The sequence below is a fragment of the Thunnus maccoyii genome, chromosome 15 (genome assembly GCF_910596095.1).
Source record: "Thunnus maccoyii chromosome 15, fThuMac1.1, whole genome shotgun sequence".
NCBI lineage: Eukaryota > Metazoa > Chordata > Actinopteri > Scombriformes > Scombridae > Thunnus > Thunnus maccoyii.
In genome coordinates this window covers 13,430,158-13,452,170 of record NC_056547.1, presented here as the reverse complement: position 1 = coordinate 13,452,170, position 22,013 = coordinate 13,430,158, and the positions used below count along the sequence as shown (strand labels likewise).

The 22,013-nt window shown below is 37.7% G+C and overlaps 2 protein-coding genes across 3 annotated transcripts; both read right to left on the bottom strand.

The window, feature by feature from the left end:
- Nucleotides 1–42: 42 nt before the first annotated feature.
- ndufv1 (NADH:ubiquinone oxidoreductase core subunit V1) lies at nucleotides 43–7,144 on the bottom strand. The gene is made up of 11 exons (XM_042435472.1): nucleotides 7,042–7,144; nucleotides 4,829–4,938; nucleotides 4,661–4,743; nucleotides 4,283–4,453; nucleotides 3,387–3,570; nucleotides 1,978–2,167; nucleotides 1,531–1,743; nucleotides 992–1,158; nucleotides 821–902; nucleotides 535–680; nucleotides 43–291 (listed from the first exon to the last, which is right to left on the bottom strand). The coding sequence occupies exons 2-11, from the start codon at nucleotides 4,931–4,933 to the stop codon at nucleotides 214–216; spliced, it is 1,419 nt and encodes a 472-aa protein (XP_042291406.1). The 5' UTR covers nucleotides 4,934–4,938; nucleotides 7,042–7,144; the 3' UTR covers nucleotides 43–213.
- A 1,526-nt stretch (nucleotides 7,145–8,670) lies between these two features.
- On the bottom strand, nucleotides 8,671–20,451 carry LOC121913012 (potassium/sodium hyperpolarization-activated cyclic nucleotide-gated channel 2-like). 2 transcript variants are annotated; one of them, XM_042435626.1, is made up of 8 exons: nucleotides 20,276–20,451; nucleotides 19,487–19,936; nucleotides 14,114–14,543; nucleotides 13,849–14,010; nucleotides 12,600–12,818; nucleotides 11,915–12,061; nucleotides 10,487–10,727; nucleotides 8,671–9,762 (listed from the first exon to the last, which is right to left on the bottom strand). In XM_042435626.1, the coding sequence occupies exons 2-8, from the start codon at nucleotides 19,921–19,923 to the stop codon at nucleotides 9,560–9,562; spliced, it is 1,839 nt and encodes a 612-aa protein (XP_042291560.1). In that variant the 5' UTR covers nucleotides 19,924–19,936; nucleotides 20,276–20,451; the 3' UTR covers nucleotides 8,671–9,559. The 2 variants fall into 2 exon arrangements, with proteins under 2 accessions (XP_042291560.1, XP_042291559.1); XM_042435625.1 differs by having other exon boundaries at nucleotides 19,487–20,451.
- Nucleotides 20,452–22,013: the final 1,562 nt, after the last annotated feature.

The following is a 22,013-nucleotide window of genomic DNA, read 5'->3' as shown; positions in this document are numbered from 1 at the left end:
GAGGTGATTATAAGCAAAACACACTTTTGAGTGGAAGAGGACTTTAAGGTTCATAGAACTTTATTGGTGAGTTCAGACAAGGCAGATACATCAAGGCAAAACTTAATGATGAGGTGATAAGACGGCACATTATTTTTTTAAATAATTTGTGAAGACACAAGGGTTAAGGACAAATGAGGCAGAAGAGTAAGTCCATGGAGATGATGGAACTGTTTAAGCCCTGGCCTGCTTCTGCTGCTGGTATTCACCAATTCGGCTTTCCATCACAGGCCTGAAGTGCCTGATCAGTCCCTGAGAGAACAGAGGGAAGAGAGCAGAGGGGAATAGTTTGTTAATCCTGCTTGAATTAAAGTTAGAGAACCATAGTTTGTAGTACAAACAGTATGCCAGTAAGTATTTAAGAGCACCACAAACTACAGCCTGCAAAATTACCATTTCACCAAATTTAGATTTATACGTAACAAACTGTCAAAGTGCATCTCAGACAGTCGTTTCCCTTAAATTATTTCAATGACCCTGTTGGCATGTGTTTACCTGTACAGGCCATGCAGCACCGTCTCCCAGGGCACAGATAGTGTGTCCCTCGATCTGCTTACTGAGCTCCCAAATCATGTCGATCTCCGATGACCGTGCGTCACCTCGCACAAAACGCCACATCATGTTGTTCATCCAGTCCACTCCTGCACAAACAGAGGAAAAGGGAGATTTTTTTTTTTTAGGCCTGCAAACTGTACTGCAACCACAACTGAAATCCAATGTGTGGAACCGGTTGATGCCACTGGTGCATGAAATTAGAGGAAAACACTGAAAAAGCACTTACCTTCTCTGCAAGGTGTGCACTGGCCGCAGCTCTCGTGTTTGTAAAACTCAATCAGGCGGGCGATAGCTCTGATAATGTCAGTCTGCAAAAGCAATGCATCTATCAATGTAACGGATGCTGAATAATGTTGTTTTATGAATGATAAGAGACGGCGTGAACAGACAAACTTACGGATTTGTCCATGACAATAAGAGCGGCTGTGCCCAGACCGGTCTGAGCCTGGATGAGGCCGTCAAAGTCCATCAGCACATCTTCACACACGCTCTTGGGAATGAGGGGTGTTGAGGAACCACCGGGGATCACAGCCAGCAGGTTATCCCAACCACCACGCACTCCACCTGCCACACAGATGATCATTTAATTAAAAAAACAACGACAACTATGCATTCACTTAGATTATGATTACATTAAGATGTCTTTATCTTTTCAGTTTATGACCTCCTTGGCACAGGAAAACACATGTATGAACGAATTATGAATATAAGTCTTTAGGTCGTCCCTTTCCACCATATTACCTAAATTATTTACAGGGGGAAGCCCACAGTTTTATTAAACCACAAGAGAAAGAACTGTACTCATATTGGAAATATACCAAATGCCCTAAGGTGTTATTAACTCAAAAATGTTCTCTTCCTAATTTTAAACAATTTAATTAATCTGATTCAAGTAGGCTAATTACAGAATGACACACATTTCTGTGTCACATGTACCTGCGTGCCTCTCGATGAGGTCTTTCAGAGGGACAGACATCTCCTCTTCTACGGTGCAGGGGTGGTTAACGTGGCCAGAGATATTGAAGAGCTTTGTGCCAGAGTTCCTCTCTCTGCCGAAGCCCAGAAACCACGAGCCTCCACGGCGACAGATGGTGGGCGCCACGGATACAGTCTCCACATTGGCAACAGTAGTCGGGCAACCGAACACACCTTTGAGAAAGCAGCAGGAGTGATGCAGACATTTCAGAATTACTTTTGGAAAGTGACAAGCAGAAGTCTACTGTGTTCAGATCACAGTTACTAGCAGGTTGAAGAAAATGTGGCCAGTGTGACGATGCAGTAGGGAATACAGGTTAATGACAAATAGGATCAATATTTTTTTTTCCATGCTTTATCTACATGAAGTGCTCACGTTTGTGAACCATTCTGTGCACTGAAACTCACCCACGTCAGCAGGAAATGGGGGCTTCAGGCGGGGCTTCCCCTGCTTTCCCTCCAGGGACTCGATAAGAGCGGTCTCCTCTCCGCAGATGTACGCTCCAGCGCCACGCATCACAAACACATCAAAGTCATAACCAGAGCCACAGGCGTTCTTTCCAATGAGCCCAGCAGCATAGGCTTCATTGATAGCCACCTAAACACAGAGAGTAAAAGTATGATGCTTACACAGGAAGTACTATGACAGACACATGAGAGAAAAATAGGGGTGTTCAATTAAAAATTAAAATATGGGGTGTTAAGTCATGTTTTGAGTATATCATGTAAAGAGAAAAAAAAAGGAACAATTTTATAAGCAACACACTCAAACAAACTACACTTTTACTTAGAATAAGGTAAATAAGTTGAATATTAATTCAAAGTAATGATTCAAATCCAGTCAAGAATTTTCTCTTTAGGGTATCCTTCCAGTGACCGCTCTGCACTTCGGCTTATGCCTGTATTTAGTCATTTTATGGTGTGTGTATAGTGATTTCTAGTGAGTATAAATATTACTGTCTTTTTTTTTTTTTCAAAATGGCACTGTAATATTTTATTTGATTATTTTAGACCAGTGGTTCCCAGCTGGTAGGTCACGAGCATTTTGGTCAACTTTGTAAAAAAAAAAAAAAAAAAAAAAAAAAAATTTAAAATGTCACGAATGTAGTGAAGGAACAACACTTTCATTTTGAGGAACCATTTACCGCTTCCTAGTTAGTGCAACATGCAACTTTACAAAGTAAGGTGACTTATCGATGTCGACTCATAGCGTCATGTGATCCTCGCCTTGCATGTCAATATCTGTAGCAGCCTTTCTGAAGACAGAGAGGAAGTTTGCGCCACAACAGATTGACCAAACTGACAAAATATATTTAGCTTGGTTTTACATAAAACATTTTTGAACACAAAATAGAAGAAAAAAAACATTTATGCATTTTACTGGCCTGGCTTGAAATGTAGCTTGAAAACTTTTCTCCTCCTTATCGTTCTCAGTATTATGCAGCTGTTGTATTGCCCTCTTTGTGTTAGGCCTGTTTACACACTGTGCTGTAATAATAGTTTTCCTGGTAGTGTAAATATAGTGCTGAATAAGACTAAATTCGCTGTAACTGTTGCATGTTTGCAATGTTTTTTAAATGTTCGTTTTAATCCCTAATTGCACTCTCTTGTTCATCTACTGAGCATTAAACCTCAGTTGTACTGAAGTTATTTTAGTTTTCATTTTGTGAGGATGCAGTCGAGGTTAACACTGTCTCCTCTCAACAGGAAGGTGGTGGGTTTGAATTCACTGATTGGTGGAATGGACCCAGAGGCTAGACCAGTTGGGAACCACTGTTTTAGACTCCTACTAACTAAAAAGTTTAGTCTGTTTTCACCTGCAGGTTGGATGACTCGTTGTAGAACTCTCCTCTGATATAGATGTAGGCAGCACGCGCCCCCATGGCCCTCCCGGCGACCAGGCAGCCCTCCACCAGCTTGTGGGGGTCGTTCCTCATGATCTCCCTGTCCTTACAGGTGCCGGGCTCTCCCTCATCTGCATTCACCACCAGATACTTTGGCCTAAAGGGAGGAAATAGAACGGGGTTAAATTGAGTAGAGGAAATGTAATTTGTTTTCACACTGCAGCCACAGCAGTGAGTGAGTCCAACAATTTTACTTTTCAGTCTGAATCTTGATTTGCCAATATTAATATTTGACTTCAGAAGACCAAAAGCAATATCTATTTGCTGGTTTAACTGCCAAATGAATTCAAATAAATCCTGCTAAAATTAAATTAATTGACTGTTGGCTTGTTTTAAAGCAGCACAAGTCAAGTTTCTGCCCTGAAGTGCCAACAAGAAAGGATAAATTGAATTCTGAGTGGCTGGTATGGATGCAGTTGATAAAAAAAACTAACTTCAGAAAAAGGTGAAGTAACTGTAAGTTCGATCTTTTCTGCACAGAGTGCCTTTTGTCATTTGGATTGATTTATATTGATTATAAATCAAGCAAGTTGGCCAATATTGATTCACTGTCCATAACAAGTACAAATACCAAACATCGAACGGTTACAGCTTTGCCAGTTGTAAGATTTGGTGTCTTTTGAATAAATAATCAACACTCTGACTTTGACAATAATTGTCAGTTATTGCCATAATCTCTTTTCAGTTTGGATTCATCATTTCCCAGCAGTTATCTGTTAAAAAAAATCTACAATTAATTTGGGAAGATACAGAAATTCCAACAGGTCAAAAAGGCTGATAAAAATCTAGCAGAATGACTCCTCGCTGACCTGCCGTCACTGGGCTTGTTCATGAAGCTCCACTTCATGCCAGTTGGGAAACCAGCTCCGCCTCTCCCACGCAGGCCAGAGACCTTTATCTCATTGAGGATCCAGTCGACTCCTTTAAGAAGGATCTCCTTAGTCTTGTACCAGTCTCCACGCTTCATTGCACCCTTCAGCCTGAAGCACAATCATGAGTTAGTGAAGAAGACTGTGTTTTGTGTTTGGATTTTTATATAACTGTTAATTCTTATCAGTTCCGGCTTTTCTCAGCCTTTACTTTTCTTTTCTTTTACAGCTTGTATCATGCAAGGTTATCAACTAAAGCCATATAGATATTATGCTTTAGATGTTATAGAGCACATTAAAATATATCATTGTCTTTACCTCCACTCATGACGGCCATAAAGGTTTGTGAAAATTCTGTCCTCATCTGCCAGAGGCCCGTATGTTGTTTTCTTAGGAGGACTCTGGAAATATAAGAGATAAAATGTCAACACAACTTTTACCATTTAATTGATTTATTTTAGTTTTAACAGAATATACACTATGTACCTGTGCTGTGCTGTTGAATCGGGTGATAGCAGTCACGCCACCTTGAGTGACTGCAGCTGGGGCGCGCACCACCCCGCTCACTACAGCTCGAGACAGGGACAGCATCCTTCCTGCATAGAGGAAAGACCATAACATGACAAATCAAATGCTGACAGGAGCATGCACAGGTTAGTTTGGGTTACTTTAGTTTAACGAGAAATGCACGCAAATCACAGTTAAATTTTGAAACACTGAACAGTAAAACACGTTGAGATGACACAGGTAAACAAAACTATATGTAACATTGAGATCATATTGTGGTGTGGGATTGTTTTTTAATATCTTGTATTGTCCAAATTAAAAATACAGTGAAATTACAGAATTTCTTGATAGAAATTAGGGCTGGGTACCGTTGAAAAATTGTCAAGTACTGACACCTGGCACGGAGATTCTTGGTCCGACTTATTCTTTGATCAGATAGTTTAAAGTAGTTTTTAAAAAAAAAAATCTAATTTTTGCAAATTTTAGACTAAAATTTTTGTTTTATTGTGCTGTTCTTGGAGAGGTTTAGCTTTTTTAATTACATGAAAAGAGTGTTCTGTATTCATATTTCTTTTTTCTATACCCGAGATATAGAAAAAAGTATAATTCTTATACTAGTACCAAAACTCATGTATGGTATCAGCACTAATATATTAAAAAACAACAACACCTAAATACCTCTCTGAGAGATATTTGAAGTGCTACAGAGTGCTAGCTGAAAATGTCAGCTCAAACTTGATTTCTTAGTACCTCCTTACATAACCTTGACAAGTCATGTTCCATAACTAAACAGGTGGGAAAAAGGTCATCTGACTACTTTAACATGTTTTTTTTTCTGTCTCTATCATCTGCCAAGAATACATTGAAGGATAGGTGCACAGTTTTTCAAGTTTGTCTTAAAACAACAGTCAAGTGTCCATATGGACACTGAAAGCGGTTTTCCTCGCTGTAATCATTCCTCCTGTTCATACTGGCTGTTAAAAGATCCCCTTCAAATGTGTTTTTAATGTAATTGTTGGGGGCCAAAATCCACAGCGTGTCCACACAGTCATTTTGTGCAAACATTAATTTAAAAGTTGATGCGAAGCTTATGTGAAACTTCAGTAGTCTGAGTTAATCATATCAAGTGGATACCTGCCACATTTACAGTCTTCTTAGCATCAAATTCCCTCTTTGTGTTTCCTCAGACAGTGTTTCCCTGTTGAGCTGCAGTGGCAGAATAGTAACAAAGAGAGGGACTTTCGCCCTAAAAAGACTGTACCATTGAAAGATATCTACTTGATTTGACAAGTTTTGACAGCTGAAGCTTCATATTAGCTTCGTATAAACTTTCAATTACATTTTTGCACAGAAGGAGGACTTTGGATTTTGTCCACCATCTCTCACATAGTAAGTGCATTATGAAGGGACTTTCTAATGGCCAGTATGAACAGGAGGAATGGTTATGGCAAGAAGAACTTATTTCACTGGTCATTTGGGCTCCTGACTATTGTTTTAAGACAAACATGAAAAAACTGTGACCTTATCCTTTAAATGTTTTAATAAATGAATCAACCTTTAAGTTAACTTATTAGCTATAACTGCCAAACAGTTTTTTATCCCATCAAGAAGCATCAAAACAAAAGCAGTTAGACGGATTCTGTTTCAGAAAAAAACAGCAAATATATTTTATTTAAACACAATAAAGATAACTGACACAAACTACACTAACTGTCTAACTAACTGTTTTGTTAGCGGCGATGAAAATTGATCAAAACGTTATTTGACACTGATTTAGAGATGACCGACACCTTGTGTAACTTCTTCTGTGATGTTATGTCAGAGTTAGCTAACACACGAGACGGCGAGCCTTTTATAATCCTTTCCGTCCAGCTGTTGGACTAAAGATGAACATGCTCGTGAAGAAACCCATTAACAACGAACAAATCTGGATTATTTTTGCATTGCTTGGGTGTGATTATAAGTAGTACGCACTGACCTCCATGCTCACATAGCTAAAGCTAAAGCTAGCCTAGCAAAGCTAAGTTAGCTGGCGGTTAACCTTGTAATGTCAACACAGAAGAAGCTAATTCACAGCTAAGCATGTAAGTGTTAAAGTGACGACATGTCAGCTAGTAGCTCTTATCGGATTCAAAACATTTCCAGCACGAATTTACGGATTTTACGGTTTAGTACAGGTTAGCGGACCTTACCTTCGCTATGTCCCGAGTTTATGAAATACAGACCGGAAGTTGGCGACCGCACTGGCGGAAATAGTCATCAACAACACAACTGCAGTGAGCTGGAGGCTTTTAAAGTTTTGGTTGCACAACATGCTGACAATGAACCGCCCTCTCTGCAATTATACGTAACTTAACATAACATAACATGAAGAGGAAGATTTTTATGGCTCCAGAGGGACCTGATCCCTCCCACTACCGTCCCTCTTACCAATGTAATCATCTCTATTCGGATATATTTTTAACATGTTTTCTTTTTTTCTGTCTGAACCCTTTAAAGTGCATTATGAACTGTAACTGTGCTTTTTTTCTTTTGTTGATTGTGCTGTATTGTTCCAGATCCCATCTGTTCTGTGTCCATATAAAAATTAAAAATACAAGTATTAAAAAACGAGAAATAACACTTTATATCCAAAATACATGATAAAATATTATATAGTTATATTCTTCAACTTGTTATACAATAGTTACAATTAGCTCCACCTCAACCAGATTCATATTAAAATTCTAATATAATTGTTGATATGTTAATGCTCCAATAATGTTCTGTTAGTAAAATGATCAAACAAATAATAAATAAATAAGACACAATAATAATTCATATATAATATAACATAACATTTTGCTGAGAATACTTCTGCACATTTGCATAAGTATAATTTTGAGTGGAGGAGTTTAGTATTTTTATACTGTGATACTATCTCTTCTAAGTAAAAAAAAATCTATATTTCTAGTATTTCTTTCACATGTGTGTGTGTGCTTATAAGCAGTTATAAATAACATATTTGAAACCAACAGTATAGGCAAAAATAAATATTTTATATTTTTGTAATGTTTAGAGGGTAGAAATATTTATATTTACATGACATCATCATCATCATCATCAGTAATGATACAGAGAGGATATAAGCATTGTTCATGTCATTATTGAATTATTATTGTGCTAATTGTTAACAGAGATTTTCTTAAAAATGATGGATTCTTTTCTGTGCATCAAATTTTTAAAAAGTACACTGACGCATGTGAATATAAATCAGTATCTGTATAGAGACGGGCCGACATATATAATATACATACTAGCAACACACATACAATAACAAAACGTAACCAATAGATTCAGATTCTTCCACATCTTATCAATATCAGTATTTGTTCTTATAGTGTAATTCAGCTATTAACCTTTTAGTGTTAAATCTTATTCTAAAGCAGAAAATAAATAGCAGAGACTAAGGCCTCCCCTCTTATAACAGGCTTTTTTTCACAACAGATTTTGACATACTCACTGGAAAAGCACAGGTTTAATTAATAACACCAATGAGCTCTGCATCCCATTTGTTTCTTTACTGACATGGCTTAGTGGGACACTGGAAACATAATTAATGTTATTTGATGCACCTGTGCTTTTCCTACTTTGACAAATTACAATGCATGATGTTTTATTAGCCAACAAGAAGCAGTTGTTTTGTTTTTGTTTTGTTTTTGTTGTCTACATTATAAATCAGCAGCAAACTTGTATCTCCTAATTGAAGGTTTGTTTTCATAAATTGATTTTTTTTAAAGCCAAAAGCAGCTATATTTGAAGCAGAAAATTAAAAGGTGCATTTAAAAAGGAAAGAGAGTAACTTATATTCATGTGCGGGAAAAAAAACACCTGATATTATGGGATACTAAATTGTTGAGATGCAAAGGTTCAGATTACCTCTTTAATTGGTGAGTTTATTTATTTTATTTATCTCTATTATACAACTCTAAATGTGACTACAATGAAATGTGGCAATTTAACCAGAGATGTATAACTGGACAACCTTTCTCTGTAGAGTTGGGGGTTATTACATCACTGCAGCTTATCCTCTGATAACACTGGTATTAAACTCTGACTTGATGCAACCTACAGATCTGAGGGATCATTTGAATCAGAGCTACATAAAGCTTTATAATATATCATCCAGCTGGTGCCTCTGTGGTGCTTCCAATATCCTGTAGAGCTGACAACACGGACAATTAAACTGCAGTCTCAGAAAGCGCACAAGCCACTGAAAAACAAGTCATAAAGATAGCAGTGTTTACATTTGGAAAAGCTGGTGTTGCTCTGGTTAAAAAGCACATGTACCTCCAAAATGTCAGTTGCTCAAAAAACAAGAAAATAGTGATTATTTTCTTATGGATGTTCATACAGATCGTAAATTACACAACGGATTTAACATGAAAAGTGTAAAAAGATCCACCAGAAAAATATATAGCTTATTAAGATTCAAGTAAGAAAATAAAGTTGAGTGAAGGTACAATATTTTAAACCAAGTGCAGCAAAAAATGTGTTATTAAATAGAATTGAGGATCTTTGTCTGGTTGTTCATCACTGAGCACTATAATCAGCAGCAATCAGTAACATTTATATTGATGGTTTCTTTGTTATGTTGTCGAGTTCAGTCAAAACATGACAAATGTCCTCCACCTTCCTGGCAGGAGCGTCTTTCTGAAGGTACTGAGGAAGTCATTCAGCTGAGGGAGGCTGATAACTGGGTCGGCGTGCGACCCTGCCCAGTCGGTCCACAGCCACGCTCTCAAAGGCCCTCCTCATCAGAGGGTGCTCCTCCAGGACCTCGTTGAAACTGTCAACACTCAGAGAGTAAAGGCGACAGTAGGTCTCAGCCGTCACGCTGGCTGTGCGTCGTCCTTGGGTTAACAGGCAGATCTCTGAACCAAGGAAAGAGGGAGTCAGTATAACCCAAAAAAAAGGAGAATTTCATCAGATATTATATGCAGACTGTAACTTAAATAGCCCAATTTGAAAGAAAACAGCACAATAGCAATAATTAGCTTGATAAGTAGTCGACAGTTGACTCATCAATCCAGGCTAAACTCCATGACTATGTTTTAAAATGCCTCATGTGTGAAGGTGTGTAGAAAAAAATACAGTTTACTGTATTGCAATGTGACTATTACAAATGAGCTAAAACAATCTCTTGATTCATCGATCTACATAAAAGTACTTGGCAACTATTTTTAATTATTACAATTATTTTTTTAACCAAAAAATGACAAAAATTCACTTGTTTTATAAATCTTCGACCAAACTAAACTGAATATCTTTGGGTTTGAGACTTTTGGTTGAAAAAAACAAGCAGTTTTAAGACATCATTTTGGGCTTTCAGAAATTTTCTCTACTTTGTGATATTTTTTATCACATATATTTTATATTATTAATCCATTATTTGTGAAAATTATTGGCAGATGATTCGATAATGAAAATAATCATTTGTTGCAGACCTACATACAATGTAGTGTGGATAATAAACTGATAAACAGATGAGCAGTAAATCTGGGACACTAAGAACTGCAAAGTGAACCACAGGGTCTCATATAGATTTGATGGGAAACTATTTTGAAAGTTGAAGAGAGAGAGAGACGAACTACTTACCCCCAAAATATGCTCCGTCGCTGAGCTTAATCTCCTTACTGCCACGTGGTAGGATGGTGACAGAACCATGCTGGATGAAGTACATTTTACGACCCAGCGTTCCTTCTCTTATAATCAAGTCTCCAGGTTGGAAGACTTCAAAACGCAGCTTGGTCAGGATCACTGTCACAAAATGAGGGTCAGTGTTGGCAAACAGCGGCATGTTGGCTACTAGTCCGCGGCAGTTATAGCTGACGATCTCCTGGTGGGGAAAAAGAGAAGAGAGAAGACATTCAGAAACAGTCAAGGTGACACTGAGATATTTCTGTCTTTACTGCAGATATGAATACAATTTACTGATTAATATGGACTGGCAGAGACTTGTGAATGTGCATTTAGTGACTTGTATTCTGTTGTTAAAATTAAAACTTCTTTTGCCATCTGTGAAGAGTTTTGTAGCTGCTTTTTCCTACCCCTCAGACCTGCCATTCTCAAGCAGTCCACCAGATGCCCTCAGACTTTTCTCCAGACCCTGCAATCTCTGCAATTACCTCATTCCCCTCACCTCTGCTTCCTCGCCCATCTCCCCTTCTCTGTCTCTCTGAGTTTAAGAGACTCCTGGTTCAGAAACCTCAGTCCTGTGCTGACAATCACGTTTCCCTCCCCCACACACAAACTATTCAGAGACGGTTGTGCCTTTGTCGCTGGTGTGTTAATGGGAATATGTGTTTACTTAAAGGAATTGTTATGAGAGTTTATTCAGGCTGCTTTCAGTTTAACATAAGAAAATATTTTTGTGTAGATTACCTTTTGTTTATGTAACTATGTACAGAAAGGAATCAGACCTGTCTTTATTGTGTTTTCTGGGTTTTTGGTTCATGGTTTTGTTTCATTGAACATAAATTTGATTATTTTATTTGCAATTCTGCATACTTTTCACATTGTAATATATCAGAATATTGGGGAAAAAATCCTATTAATATTGTGATATAGAGCTGAAACAATAAGATTACTCGATTAGTCGAAACAATAAAAAATAATTAGCAACTATTTTGAAAATTGTTTTAGCCATTTTCAAGCAAATGTTGCAAAAAAAAAGGTACAACTTATAGCCTCTCCAATATATGGATTTGCTACTTCTCTCTGTTTTATATGATTGTAAACTGAATATATTAAGTTCTTAGATGAGTGGTTGGACAAAACAAGACATTTTAAGGTGTCACCTTGGACTGTGGGAACCTGGGACAGACATTTTTTCACTCTTTTCTGGCATTTCATAAACTAAACAATTTATCAATGATGAATCCATAATGAAAATAATCATTAGTTGCAGCCCTATATTGATTTAAACCTTATCATCAAGGCCCACATTTGTATCTGTTTAGGCATGCGTCAATATAAGAGAGAAATCAGGAAGTAAAAAACAGGAAGTTGATGAAAAAAACTCACCTCCTTGAGTGGATCACTGAGCTCTCCGAGGATGCTGTCTTCATCGAACATCTTGCCCTGGAATCGCTGCTCATAATAATCATGGATCCTCTGTCTTACATCCGCCGGCAGTTTATGAAACGACATGTACTGCTCCACTTGCTTATACTAAAAAAAACATTTGTACAAACCACATGGTGATTTGACTTTCATGAGGATACAATAGAATTTCTACAGGATTGATGTCAGATGTGACATTTAGTCACATTTTCTACCATGTGTTTGCAGAAACTATTATTATTCCTAAGTACAATAATTACGCATTCATTCTATTTGCTTGACAGGCCTTTTTAAGTGGATTACAAAAACTCATTTGTAATGGGCATTAGCAAACAGTGATCCAAAACAAAGCTTTCGCCGTTTGTCTGTCATCCATTCTGCTTTCTCTTGTGAAAATCCTGCAAAGGGTCACAGTGAGGGGCACAAAATCCATTAGATAATACAAATATTCTCCAGGCATTTGGCACATTTTTCACAAATAGAGTACGAGCAAGTAAGCAAGCCTGTGATATAAAACATGGGAGTGATATTAAACCTCAAAGCTTGAATCACATTAGCGTCCACGTGAGGCTCCGGAGACATATTGTTCACAAAACAACTGCAGCTGCAGGTCAAAATGTTTTTAAGTCAGAGTAGAGATGATTACCTTCTCCTGATACTGCCGATGTGAGGCATCTAAGGACTGGACCAGGGTAGTTGCATGACCGAGGAACATGGCGTAGCAGGTGGCCCCCACAACCATACTGATCATGGTGAGCCAGACGTCGGTCAATCCCTCTGGAGGGTGGGCACCGTATCCGATACACAGCATGTGACTCATGGCCATAAACAGGGCGTAGGAGTACTGTAAGTGCCATGTAGCATTCTGGGAACGATAGAGTAAAAAGGAAAGGGAGATAAGAGAGGACACAATATGTGCTTTACGTGACTACAATCAAAATTGGCTAAGAAATGCCAAATGAATGCATCATAAATGAGGTTTTCGGTTATGTTTTATATTATGGGTCCGTCATTTCCTCATGATTGCCTAGATGTTTCCTGGAATGGATTATATAACTTGGTACTAATTAGAGAGAAAATAAACTATAATAATATGTTCAATTAGATGAGAATTAGAATATAGATCAATACCACTTATATCTTTACGGTTCATCAAGTGTAGCACAAAGACTGAATATGGTTGCCTGAGGAAGCTTTAAACGCCTTTAAAGCCTTTTCTGTGTTCTTCATGCCATTTAGTGCTTGTATTCATGCACAGCTTTGTCCAAAGAGGATTACAGGAAGTCACTTCACCTGGCAAAGAAATAGTCTGGCACATACACCCCTTCAAAACCACAAGTTGTCTTTTTTACACTTCTGCTTTTGTATGGTTTAAACAAATAAGATATAATGTGTTATTTAGTGAACTTAAGAGGTGCTGCTACGTGGACTTTGTTACCTTTAGACACAGCTGAAGTTAAGCAAAGCGGTTGCTGGCAGTAGCTTCATGTTTTCTGCACGTACATGACAATCTTCACATCTCATAACTCTCAGCAAGAAAGCAAATAAATGCATTTCCCAAAAAATGTCAAACTATTCCTTTAATTAATTCAAATTAATTGTTAATATAATCTGGACAGTCTTTTGGTCTGTGCACAAATGTAAAATGTGTCTACAGGCAAGTGAACAATTCAACATATATGAAAACTTCCAACTATGAAGACATAATTAATAAATATTAACTTGGGTTTAAGTGGAGCCATTCTTTCAAGAAAATATTTTCCCTTTAATTTGTACCAAACTATAGTTCTTTCCAGAAAACCTCAGAGGAAGAAAATTAAAGACCCATAAATAAATTAAATACATTTCCAGGTTTGATTATAAGGTTTGAGAATTTACTGATGACCTGTACTTACCACCATATTATTTTTGGAGACCCAGCAGTCTGGAGGAAAGTCCTGCAGCATGGGAACCATGAAGGTCAGGCAGCCGTCCCAGTGGCACAACAGCAGCATCATGCCAATCAAGTTGACTATACGCACCACAGCACTGGCCAGGTCATAAGTCATATGGAAAATCTGACAAAGAGAAAGTAAAGAAAAAATGTAGAACTGGAAATTTAAAAAAAAAGTCTTTCTTTTTCTCTCATCCTGTCTATAAGCACATGTCTTCATCCTTTACCTCTTCCCACTGGTGAATGTAACGTATGAGACGAGACAGTCGGAGGAGGCGCAGCAAACTGAGGATCTTGGTGAAGCGAACAATGCGGAGGGCGCGGGCAGTACGGTAGACATCCGTCGAGTCATGCAGCGACTCCAGGTCGACAACAAGAAAGATGTAGTCAACAGGTATGGACGAGATGAAGTCCACCAGGAACCAGGAGCGGAGGTAATGCATGCGGATCTCTTTGGGGTCGAGGATGATGTGGCTGTCCTCTCCCGGGATGCCCGTGCGGAAGTTGAAAACCAGGTCCATGAGGAAGAGAGTGTCAGACATGACGTTAAAGGTGATCCACGGCGTGGTGTTCTGGTCCTCAAAGAAGGTGATTCCCCAGGGCAAAATAACCAGATTACTCATCATCAACAGCAGCATCACAATGTCCCAGTAAAACCTGCACAGAACAAGAGTAGATTGGCTTTAAAGTCACGGCAAAGGTTGAAGCTCTGCAAATTTAAACTTGCGCAACGTAACCTAAAACATTTTCCCATTTTTGCTACACAGAAATGCAACTGCATATCTCCACACCCAGTGTCTAGAAATCACTGGACAGGATATAAAGTGGAGGTTACAGATCAGAGTGAACAAACTCTGAACACTGAACAGTATGAAGTGCACATTAAAAATTAACTTTGCTCCCTATTAATAAAGTAATATGAGTCCTGTTGACAGCTGAACTAACAAGTTGAGGTTTTTGCCCCTTGTTTTAGTGCTTAATATGTTCACAGTCAGTGTAGTAATGAAGCTGCTTAAAACAAGAAGTGAGACACTGAATTGACTCTAGTTCTTATTGTACATAAAGGAGGTGGAGCGTGTGTGTCTGGACAGTTGATAACTGATGGTATTTGATGCACAGTGATTAATTGTGCAGTTCTCCAAAAGTGTACATTCATTATAATTTTCCTGTACAAAAAGATACAGGCTGACATAAAGCTGAGTATAAAAATGAATGACTGTCTGCATGTTTGTGGATTGTGAAGATTATGTTTACACATGTGTGCAAGGCAAATAGGTTATAAACTTACAGACAGCAATGCAAACGTGTCTTCTTACTAGTTCATACCTGCTCTTGGTTTATACATGTGCATATACACTCACTGGCCACTTGGGTTAGGGTACACTTATACAATCTAATGTAATCCAATACAACAGCTCTGCCATAAATTCTATTTTTACAAAGCTTATACATTTTCAGTTTTTGTTGACATTGTCAGAAAGGTGATAATTCTACTTTATGTTTATTATTAAGGTCAAAGTGTTCCTAATATTTTGCCCCCCTCATGTATGTAAATGGAGTGGACAAAATATTAGGAACATCATTCAATATAATGCATTCCAGTACACCAGTATCAACCACTACGACCTCAATAATAAAACATAGAGTAGAATTATCACCTTTCTGACAAATGTCAACAAAAACTGAAAATGTAGAAGCTTCATAAATGTTGTATAGGATCAGTTGTTGTGTTGGATTGTATTAGATTGCAAAGATGTACGTCATGAAGTGGCTGGTGAGTGTATATACAAGTAACATGAGCCTGTTTCCAGAATTCACAAAAAAAATCATCTTGTTTCAGAGCATTTTCACATCGTGGTCCCTTCTTATGCTCTTTTAGCTCTCTCTCTGGAAACCTTTAAGGCCAGACTTCAAACTCACCTGATTCCTCTTCCTACAATGTCTTGTAACCTTCCTCTTGGTTTGTTTTTAACTCTTGGCATCCAGTAGGTTTTATTCATATTGTTCTCAATGTCTTTATTTCATATCTATTTTGATTTGTATTGTTTCTAGTCCTGCTTTTGTTTTCACTGTTTTTCTTTTTCTTTTTGTAAAGTGTGTTCAGACACTTGTGTGTGATAATGCACTTTAAATAAATCTTGACTTGACTTGACTATTTGCGTAAAAGTGTCAAGTTGTTAAACCCAAAGATGAAAGTGTGAGCACAAGTAAAGTGATTCATGTGCATCAGTGCATCGAGATGTTCAAAATGTATTTACATAATGAATGAGTCAGTCTACTTCTGAAAGTTGCATGATTTGAATTAAAGTGACAGATTATGAAACAGTTACTAAAGTCAAGTGAGGTCATCCAATCAGGAGAATGGTGAATGACCCATTTCAGAGTGACCCTTACTCTTGTCACAGCTCCTGTCACAGGAGGAACCCCTTTCATTAAACATGTATGGCGTTTGCCTTATGAGGCTCCCACTTTACTATCAGGAAGACAAAGCAGAGAAGAAGAACACATCACTATCACTAGAAACGTCTGGCCTGCGATATGCCCTCTGCTGCCTCAGAGTGTTGAAGTGCAGACGTCTGTGCTGTACATCGCTGCACTCATCACTGTCCTGCTCCATGTCATACATACACCAATTTACCTGTAGGTCTCCAGTGTCGCGTAATACGCCGCAGGGACAAGGTTTTGGGTTTCCTTACAGACTGTTTCCATCAAGTGTCAATCACATCAGGTCTCTCTCCTGTTCTCAGCCTCTCTTTCATTACAGAGGCACAGAAACAGAATATTTTTCATTACAATTGCAGTTCAGTGATGGCAATTCGAACCCCACATGTAAGAAAACGACCTCCTCCTGCTTCTTCTTTAGCCGGTCGGATCAGAGACACAGGAACCATAGATTAGTTCTTCATTCTCATTCATGTTTATCCCCCCATCAATCTCTTTTGTCCGTGTCTTCTGTGTTTACACTCTGGTTTACATGACTACTTATCATCTCCTCTCATGTTGCAGCAGATTAGTGGTTCCTTGCTGCTAATAACGCCGCCAAAGACTCTAGACAGCATTAAAGCTGTTGACGTGAAGCATGCACATGTGTGTGTGAGAGAGAGGGAAGCAGATATATTTCTGCTCTATCAAAACCTTTTAGACGAGCTATTAATAACACAGGAGTGGAACAGGAGTAGGGTTGGACACTGATAGCGGTTTATGTTGAATTTTAATGCATTGTTGAATCAGCTATTGACTATCAACAATTATTTTGATTTATTTTTTCAATTAATTGATTGTTTGGTCTGCAAAAAGTCAGAAAATAGTAAAAAAGTGACGTCTTTGTCCGACCAACAGTTCAATACTAAAAAATGTTCAATTTACTATAATATAAAACTAAGAAAAACAGAAATTACTCACATTTAAGACACTGGAACTAATTAAAGTTTTGCTTAAAAAACTTTTTAAAATACTTAATTGTTATAATTTTTGCCAATGAATTTCCTATTAATCACTAAGCTGTTAATTGATTAGTCATTTCAGCACTTAAGTTTGGCTTTTTATCGCTCTTTTTACCTTTTTAAAGCAACAAAAGTCATAAATAACTAAGAACTGGTGCTCAAAGTCTGACATTCAAATAAACTTAATTCAGGTTTTGGCAGATATATGACATATTTGCTGTTAAAGGACAGGTGGGTAAGAGACTTTAAAAGATATGGCTGGCAACTTTCTATATTTTCATATTGTCAACAAATCTCATGTGCAGAGCAAAACCAACAATGAATTGATCTACCTAGTTAAGTGGTGTGTGTGTATGCAAAACCTTGTACTAAATTGTAAAATAACTTCAGTACAAATCAAGAGGTTGTGATACATGGGACGAGTTATAACCACTGTAAATGAAACACATTCCCATGCATGCACAGTAGCGTCTGCCTTACATGAAATACTCTCCATAGACTGAAAATGTGATTAATATTACTCTTTAGAGCTGTTTCTAAACAAACTAACATGACCAAACTCTTTGTGATGAAGGAACATTTCATCCTGTGCAGCAGTGCGGCTCACTAGTGTGTTTTTAATCATTTTTGGACAACAACAGAGGTCTACAGCACAATGGAGATGATATATCAGGCTTTGGATCCACACTCAATACTTGTAAGTAAGTAGACTGGGTTCATTGTTGGTTTGGCTCTGCACATGAGATTAGTTGACAACAAGAAAAATATAGAAAATCGATAATATCCACTTGATTAGACTATTTGAAGCCTCATATTACCTTCTGATAAACTTTTGAACACATTTTTGCACAAAACGAGGACTGTAGATTTTGTCCCCCATCACTTACATTTAAAGCACGTTAGGAAGGGTTAATCTAATGGTTAGTATGAACAGGAGGAATGATTACCTCAAGCAAAACCTCTGTAAATGTTCATTTGGGCTCCTGACTATTCTTTTGAGACAGACAGAAAATTGTAAACCTGTCCTTTAAGGTCAACAACTACCTGTCATTTTTTCCTGTCAGTTACCCTTTTTCCCCTAAAAGTGATCAGAATAATGGAAAGTTTGAACATCTACTCCATCTTTTGACAAAGACCACATGGCAGGGAATAAGTGGCTCTTGAGTTGACATTGTTTTGTCAACCACCCAATTTTTTTGTACACCAGTCTTTGTTATTCCCCCTTTCTCTACCCTCATTTCCTTTCACTTTTCTGTTGTCCACCTCTGAATAAAAGCCAAAAATACATTAAAAATATTGTTAAAAAAAAAAGATTAATTAGACTCTGAGTTTAACAAATTTGGTTGTTTTAGTAAATTCAATCATCTGTTTGACCTCAACCCTTTAACAGAAATGCTGAGCAGAAAAAATGTGCTGCTCAAACTCATCCATTTTAAAGGGAAGTTGGAGCATAAGGTTTAAGGAGAGCAGGCCTGCAGTAATCCCCCCTCAGCTGTCTGTGTATTATTGCATAATAGAGCAAGATTGGAATTATACGGATTCTTATGGGCAATAATCCCTGTGCATGGATTTATCCTCTCTGTCTGGCATAGGCCGGATGTTTAAAAATTGTTTAAATTCGATGGCAGCTATTATTACTGACTGCATAGACAGATTGCTCGAGCATCACTGCAACAAAGCTGAACGATCTGGCAAATCCTCCAAACAGTGAGGCCAAACTAGAGCAAGAAATTATTGGATGGTTTTCAAATGGAACAAATTGCATCTCTTTAATGATCAAGATCAATGTGGTTCTCCCTCCTCATAAACAAGAGAGAGAGAGGGAGTCGCCAGTGGTATCATTAATCCAGAGGATCTTGTCCTATATACTGTATCACTAATCAAATCCCTTCATCTCCTTATCATGTGCAAGGAGCCATGACATCAGCTACTGTTCTGCAGTCTGCCCTTGGAAAAATCGGATCTGAGCGCTGTCACTGGCACTTTTGTGGAATAAAAACTGGCTGCTTTCAAGGGATCTGGAAGTGGGGAATCTTTTGTTGAGAAAAGGTTGCTGACTACTGTCCTCTCTTCTTCTGCATTAGAAATAAATAAGCTTAAACCTTCCCACACACTGAAATTAAGAGGAAAGTGATATTAATCCAACCTCATCATTACCTGAAGTCACTGTAGGGGTGGATGATCCACACTCCAAAGGATTTGACCCTGGCCTGCTCAGCGGCAACGCCTTTATGACTGCCAAACATGCGCAGGGAGAACTTGTTGACCCCGGGCTGCAGCATGGAGCCAAACCGCAAGTGGAAGAAGGTGGACCGCTGACGCTGTGGGGTCTCATCGCCACCTTCTTCGCCATCCCCGTGGATGTCCAGTAGGCCATCGGGGTCAGCTGTGTAGTCGTCATTGTGAGTCTTGACCAGAGAGAAGAGTGTCTTGGTCACATCGGCCTTCTTCTCTCCTTTCGGGGAAGGGGAGCTGGGGGGGCTCGCCCTCTGGGAACCACTTCTCCATCTCGAGAAGCGGAGGCTGCTCCAGCTGCGGTACCTGGGTATCTCTGGTTTGAGGGCTGGGGTCTCGCTGCTTGTCTGGTCGTCCATACTCCTGGAGGGGCTGGTCATTTTTACACTTTGCATTTTAGACTGCGCTAAGAGGAGAGCTCTATATTGTCTGTGTGATTTAGCTTGTTGGGGCCTGACTATAAAATTCACTTTCTAATAAAGTTTACAGCAAATACCATTTCTCATTTATTGTCTGATTCAACTATTACTTTACATCAAATACATATCCTTAAATTAATTTAGACAGACTTTAAAATAACATGTAGGTACTTAGATATAAATATATAAGACAAAAGATACAACAGCAGCTAGAGAAGTTAAGCTTTCTACTGAATAACACATAGGCTACACATTGCAAGTCTTACAATAGAAACAAAGACTTTCCCCTTACAGTTCTCACAACATGAATCCAGAAAAAGTTTCAGCGTCCATTAAAAAAACAACTTCCCTGTCATGGATGTCCCTCAGCTTCAGACGCATGTGTCCGCCTCCCGTTTGACCATGAGAAGACGGACGCAAATTGCCAGACAAGGCTCGGTAGCCTTCAGTAATCGGCTTGTTGGCATAACTGCGTCCACTCACCTCTCTCCTCCTCCCCCTCCTCCTCCTCCCTGTGGTGGAAGTGCCCTCCCCTACCTCTGTAAACTCAGACGGGTCCCGGAGCAACGGTACGGCTGTGGGTCAAGTTGCGCAGTCATGCAGGACGCGGAGCCTCCAGGTCAGCAGCGACTAAAATAATAGTATAGTATATAATAGTAGTAGGCCTATAATAATAGTCAGTACCTGCTGTATGTCATTTGTTACACTCAGTATTTTTTATCATAACTGGCATACATTAAAACAGGTGGTTAACTTTCTCTCAATGTAGAAGAAATCAGTTTAAAATATTCTTTTGAAATATGTCGTTAGGGTTGAAAAGAGGAGATGAAACTGTGTCCCAAATTACCAAACATGTCACTGAAAAATAGGGTGAGGGTTAGTGTCAACCAGCTACAACAAAATGATGAGACACACTTTGTAAAAATATCATGCACAATTCACATAATGAAATTGATCAACATTAGGCTTTTAATTGTCTCTGTGAAATAAATAGCCAAATAAAAATGTGCGTACACTGTAAAAAAAAAAAAAAAAGTTATTTCACAGAAATTTACTGCATTATTTTACAATTGTTGTTTTTTCTACATTAAGTTTAAATGCCATAAAACACAGTAAATTATTTTTATTAAAGATTTTAACTGTAAAGTAAAGGCTGTAATCTGTAAATTCATATAATGGAAAATTATAGATTTTTTAACAAGATTATTCAATTACTTAATGGTTAAGTAATTAATGTTAAATTACATTGAATTCTATGTAAAAATACAAAAAATACACATCCTATTACTGAATGTAAAATTAAGGCAACTTTCTGTTTTTTTTTACAGCAAAACCTTACATTTAATGTAAACCAAATTTAAAAAATAAATAAAATAAAAATAAAAAAATGTAAAAAAAAAATTGTAAAAAGTCTGGCAGCAAAAGTTGCCAAACAGTTACTGTCAAATAACAGTAAAAAAAACCTTTAGTTATTCTACAGAGAATTAAAAATATATATATACAGATATTTACTATAGACATTGTCTGCATTTTTACAGTTCAACTGTTATAAAAAATGTTTAAAAGTATAAATCTGCACAAAAAATGAAAAAATTACAGAAATACCTTAAAATGACCTAATTTAAATAAAGGCTTGTTTTTATGCAGTATTCTTTTGTAAATTCCTAGGATTATCCAATTTATCCTTAAGAATGCCTCATCAAAGTACAGATTTCTGAATATAAAACACAAAAAGAGTACAATTACAAAAGTACAATTACATTCAAATGACCCTCCTTTAATGTCCATTAATGGTATCTTGAGAGCTTTAGGCTTTTATTGTATGTGATTATCCAATCTATTTACAGTAAATTCCTGGTAATGATGCATTTATGTAATGATAGCTTACAAAAACATAATTTTAATAATCATCACTTTATATAGACATTATTTGACAGTAATTACAAGCAACTCCCCAATATATTTGCAGGATTTTCCATTAATGTATGAGATTTACTGTATATAAACAGTATTTGACAATAATTACAAGC

Bases quoted from the DNA above. Each gene is read 5' to 3' on its own strand.
- ndufv1 (XM_042435472.1), bottom strand. From the start codon at position 4,933: ATGCTGTCCCTGTCTCGAGCTGTAGTGAGCGGGGTGGTGCGCGCCCCA. The intron at 4,744-4,828 runs GTACATAGTGTA...TTATATTTCCAG, and splicing joins GATTCAACAGCACAGCACAG to AGTCCTCCTAAGAAAACAAC. The intron at 4,454-4,660 runs GTAAAGACAATG...ATTGTGCTTCAG, and splicing joins TATGGCCGTCATGAGTGGAG to GCTGAAGGGTGCAATGAAGC.
- LOC121913012 (XM_042435625.1), bottom strand. From the start codon at position 19,959: ATGCAAAGTGTAAAAATGACCAGCCCCTCCAGGAGTATGGACGACCAG. The intron at 14,544-19,486 runs GTAATGATGAGG...TGTTCTGTGCAG, and splicing joins CACCCCTACAGTGACTTCAG to GTTTTACTGGGACATTGTGA. The intron at 14,011-14,113 runs GTAAAGGATGAA...TCTCTTTGTCAG, and splicing joins ACATTCACCAGTGGGAAGAG to ATTTTCCATATGACTTATGA.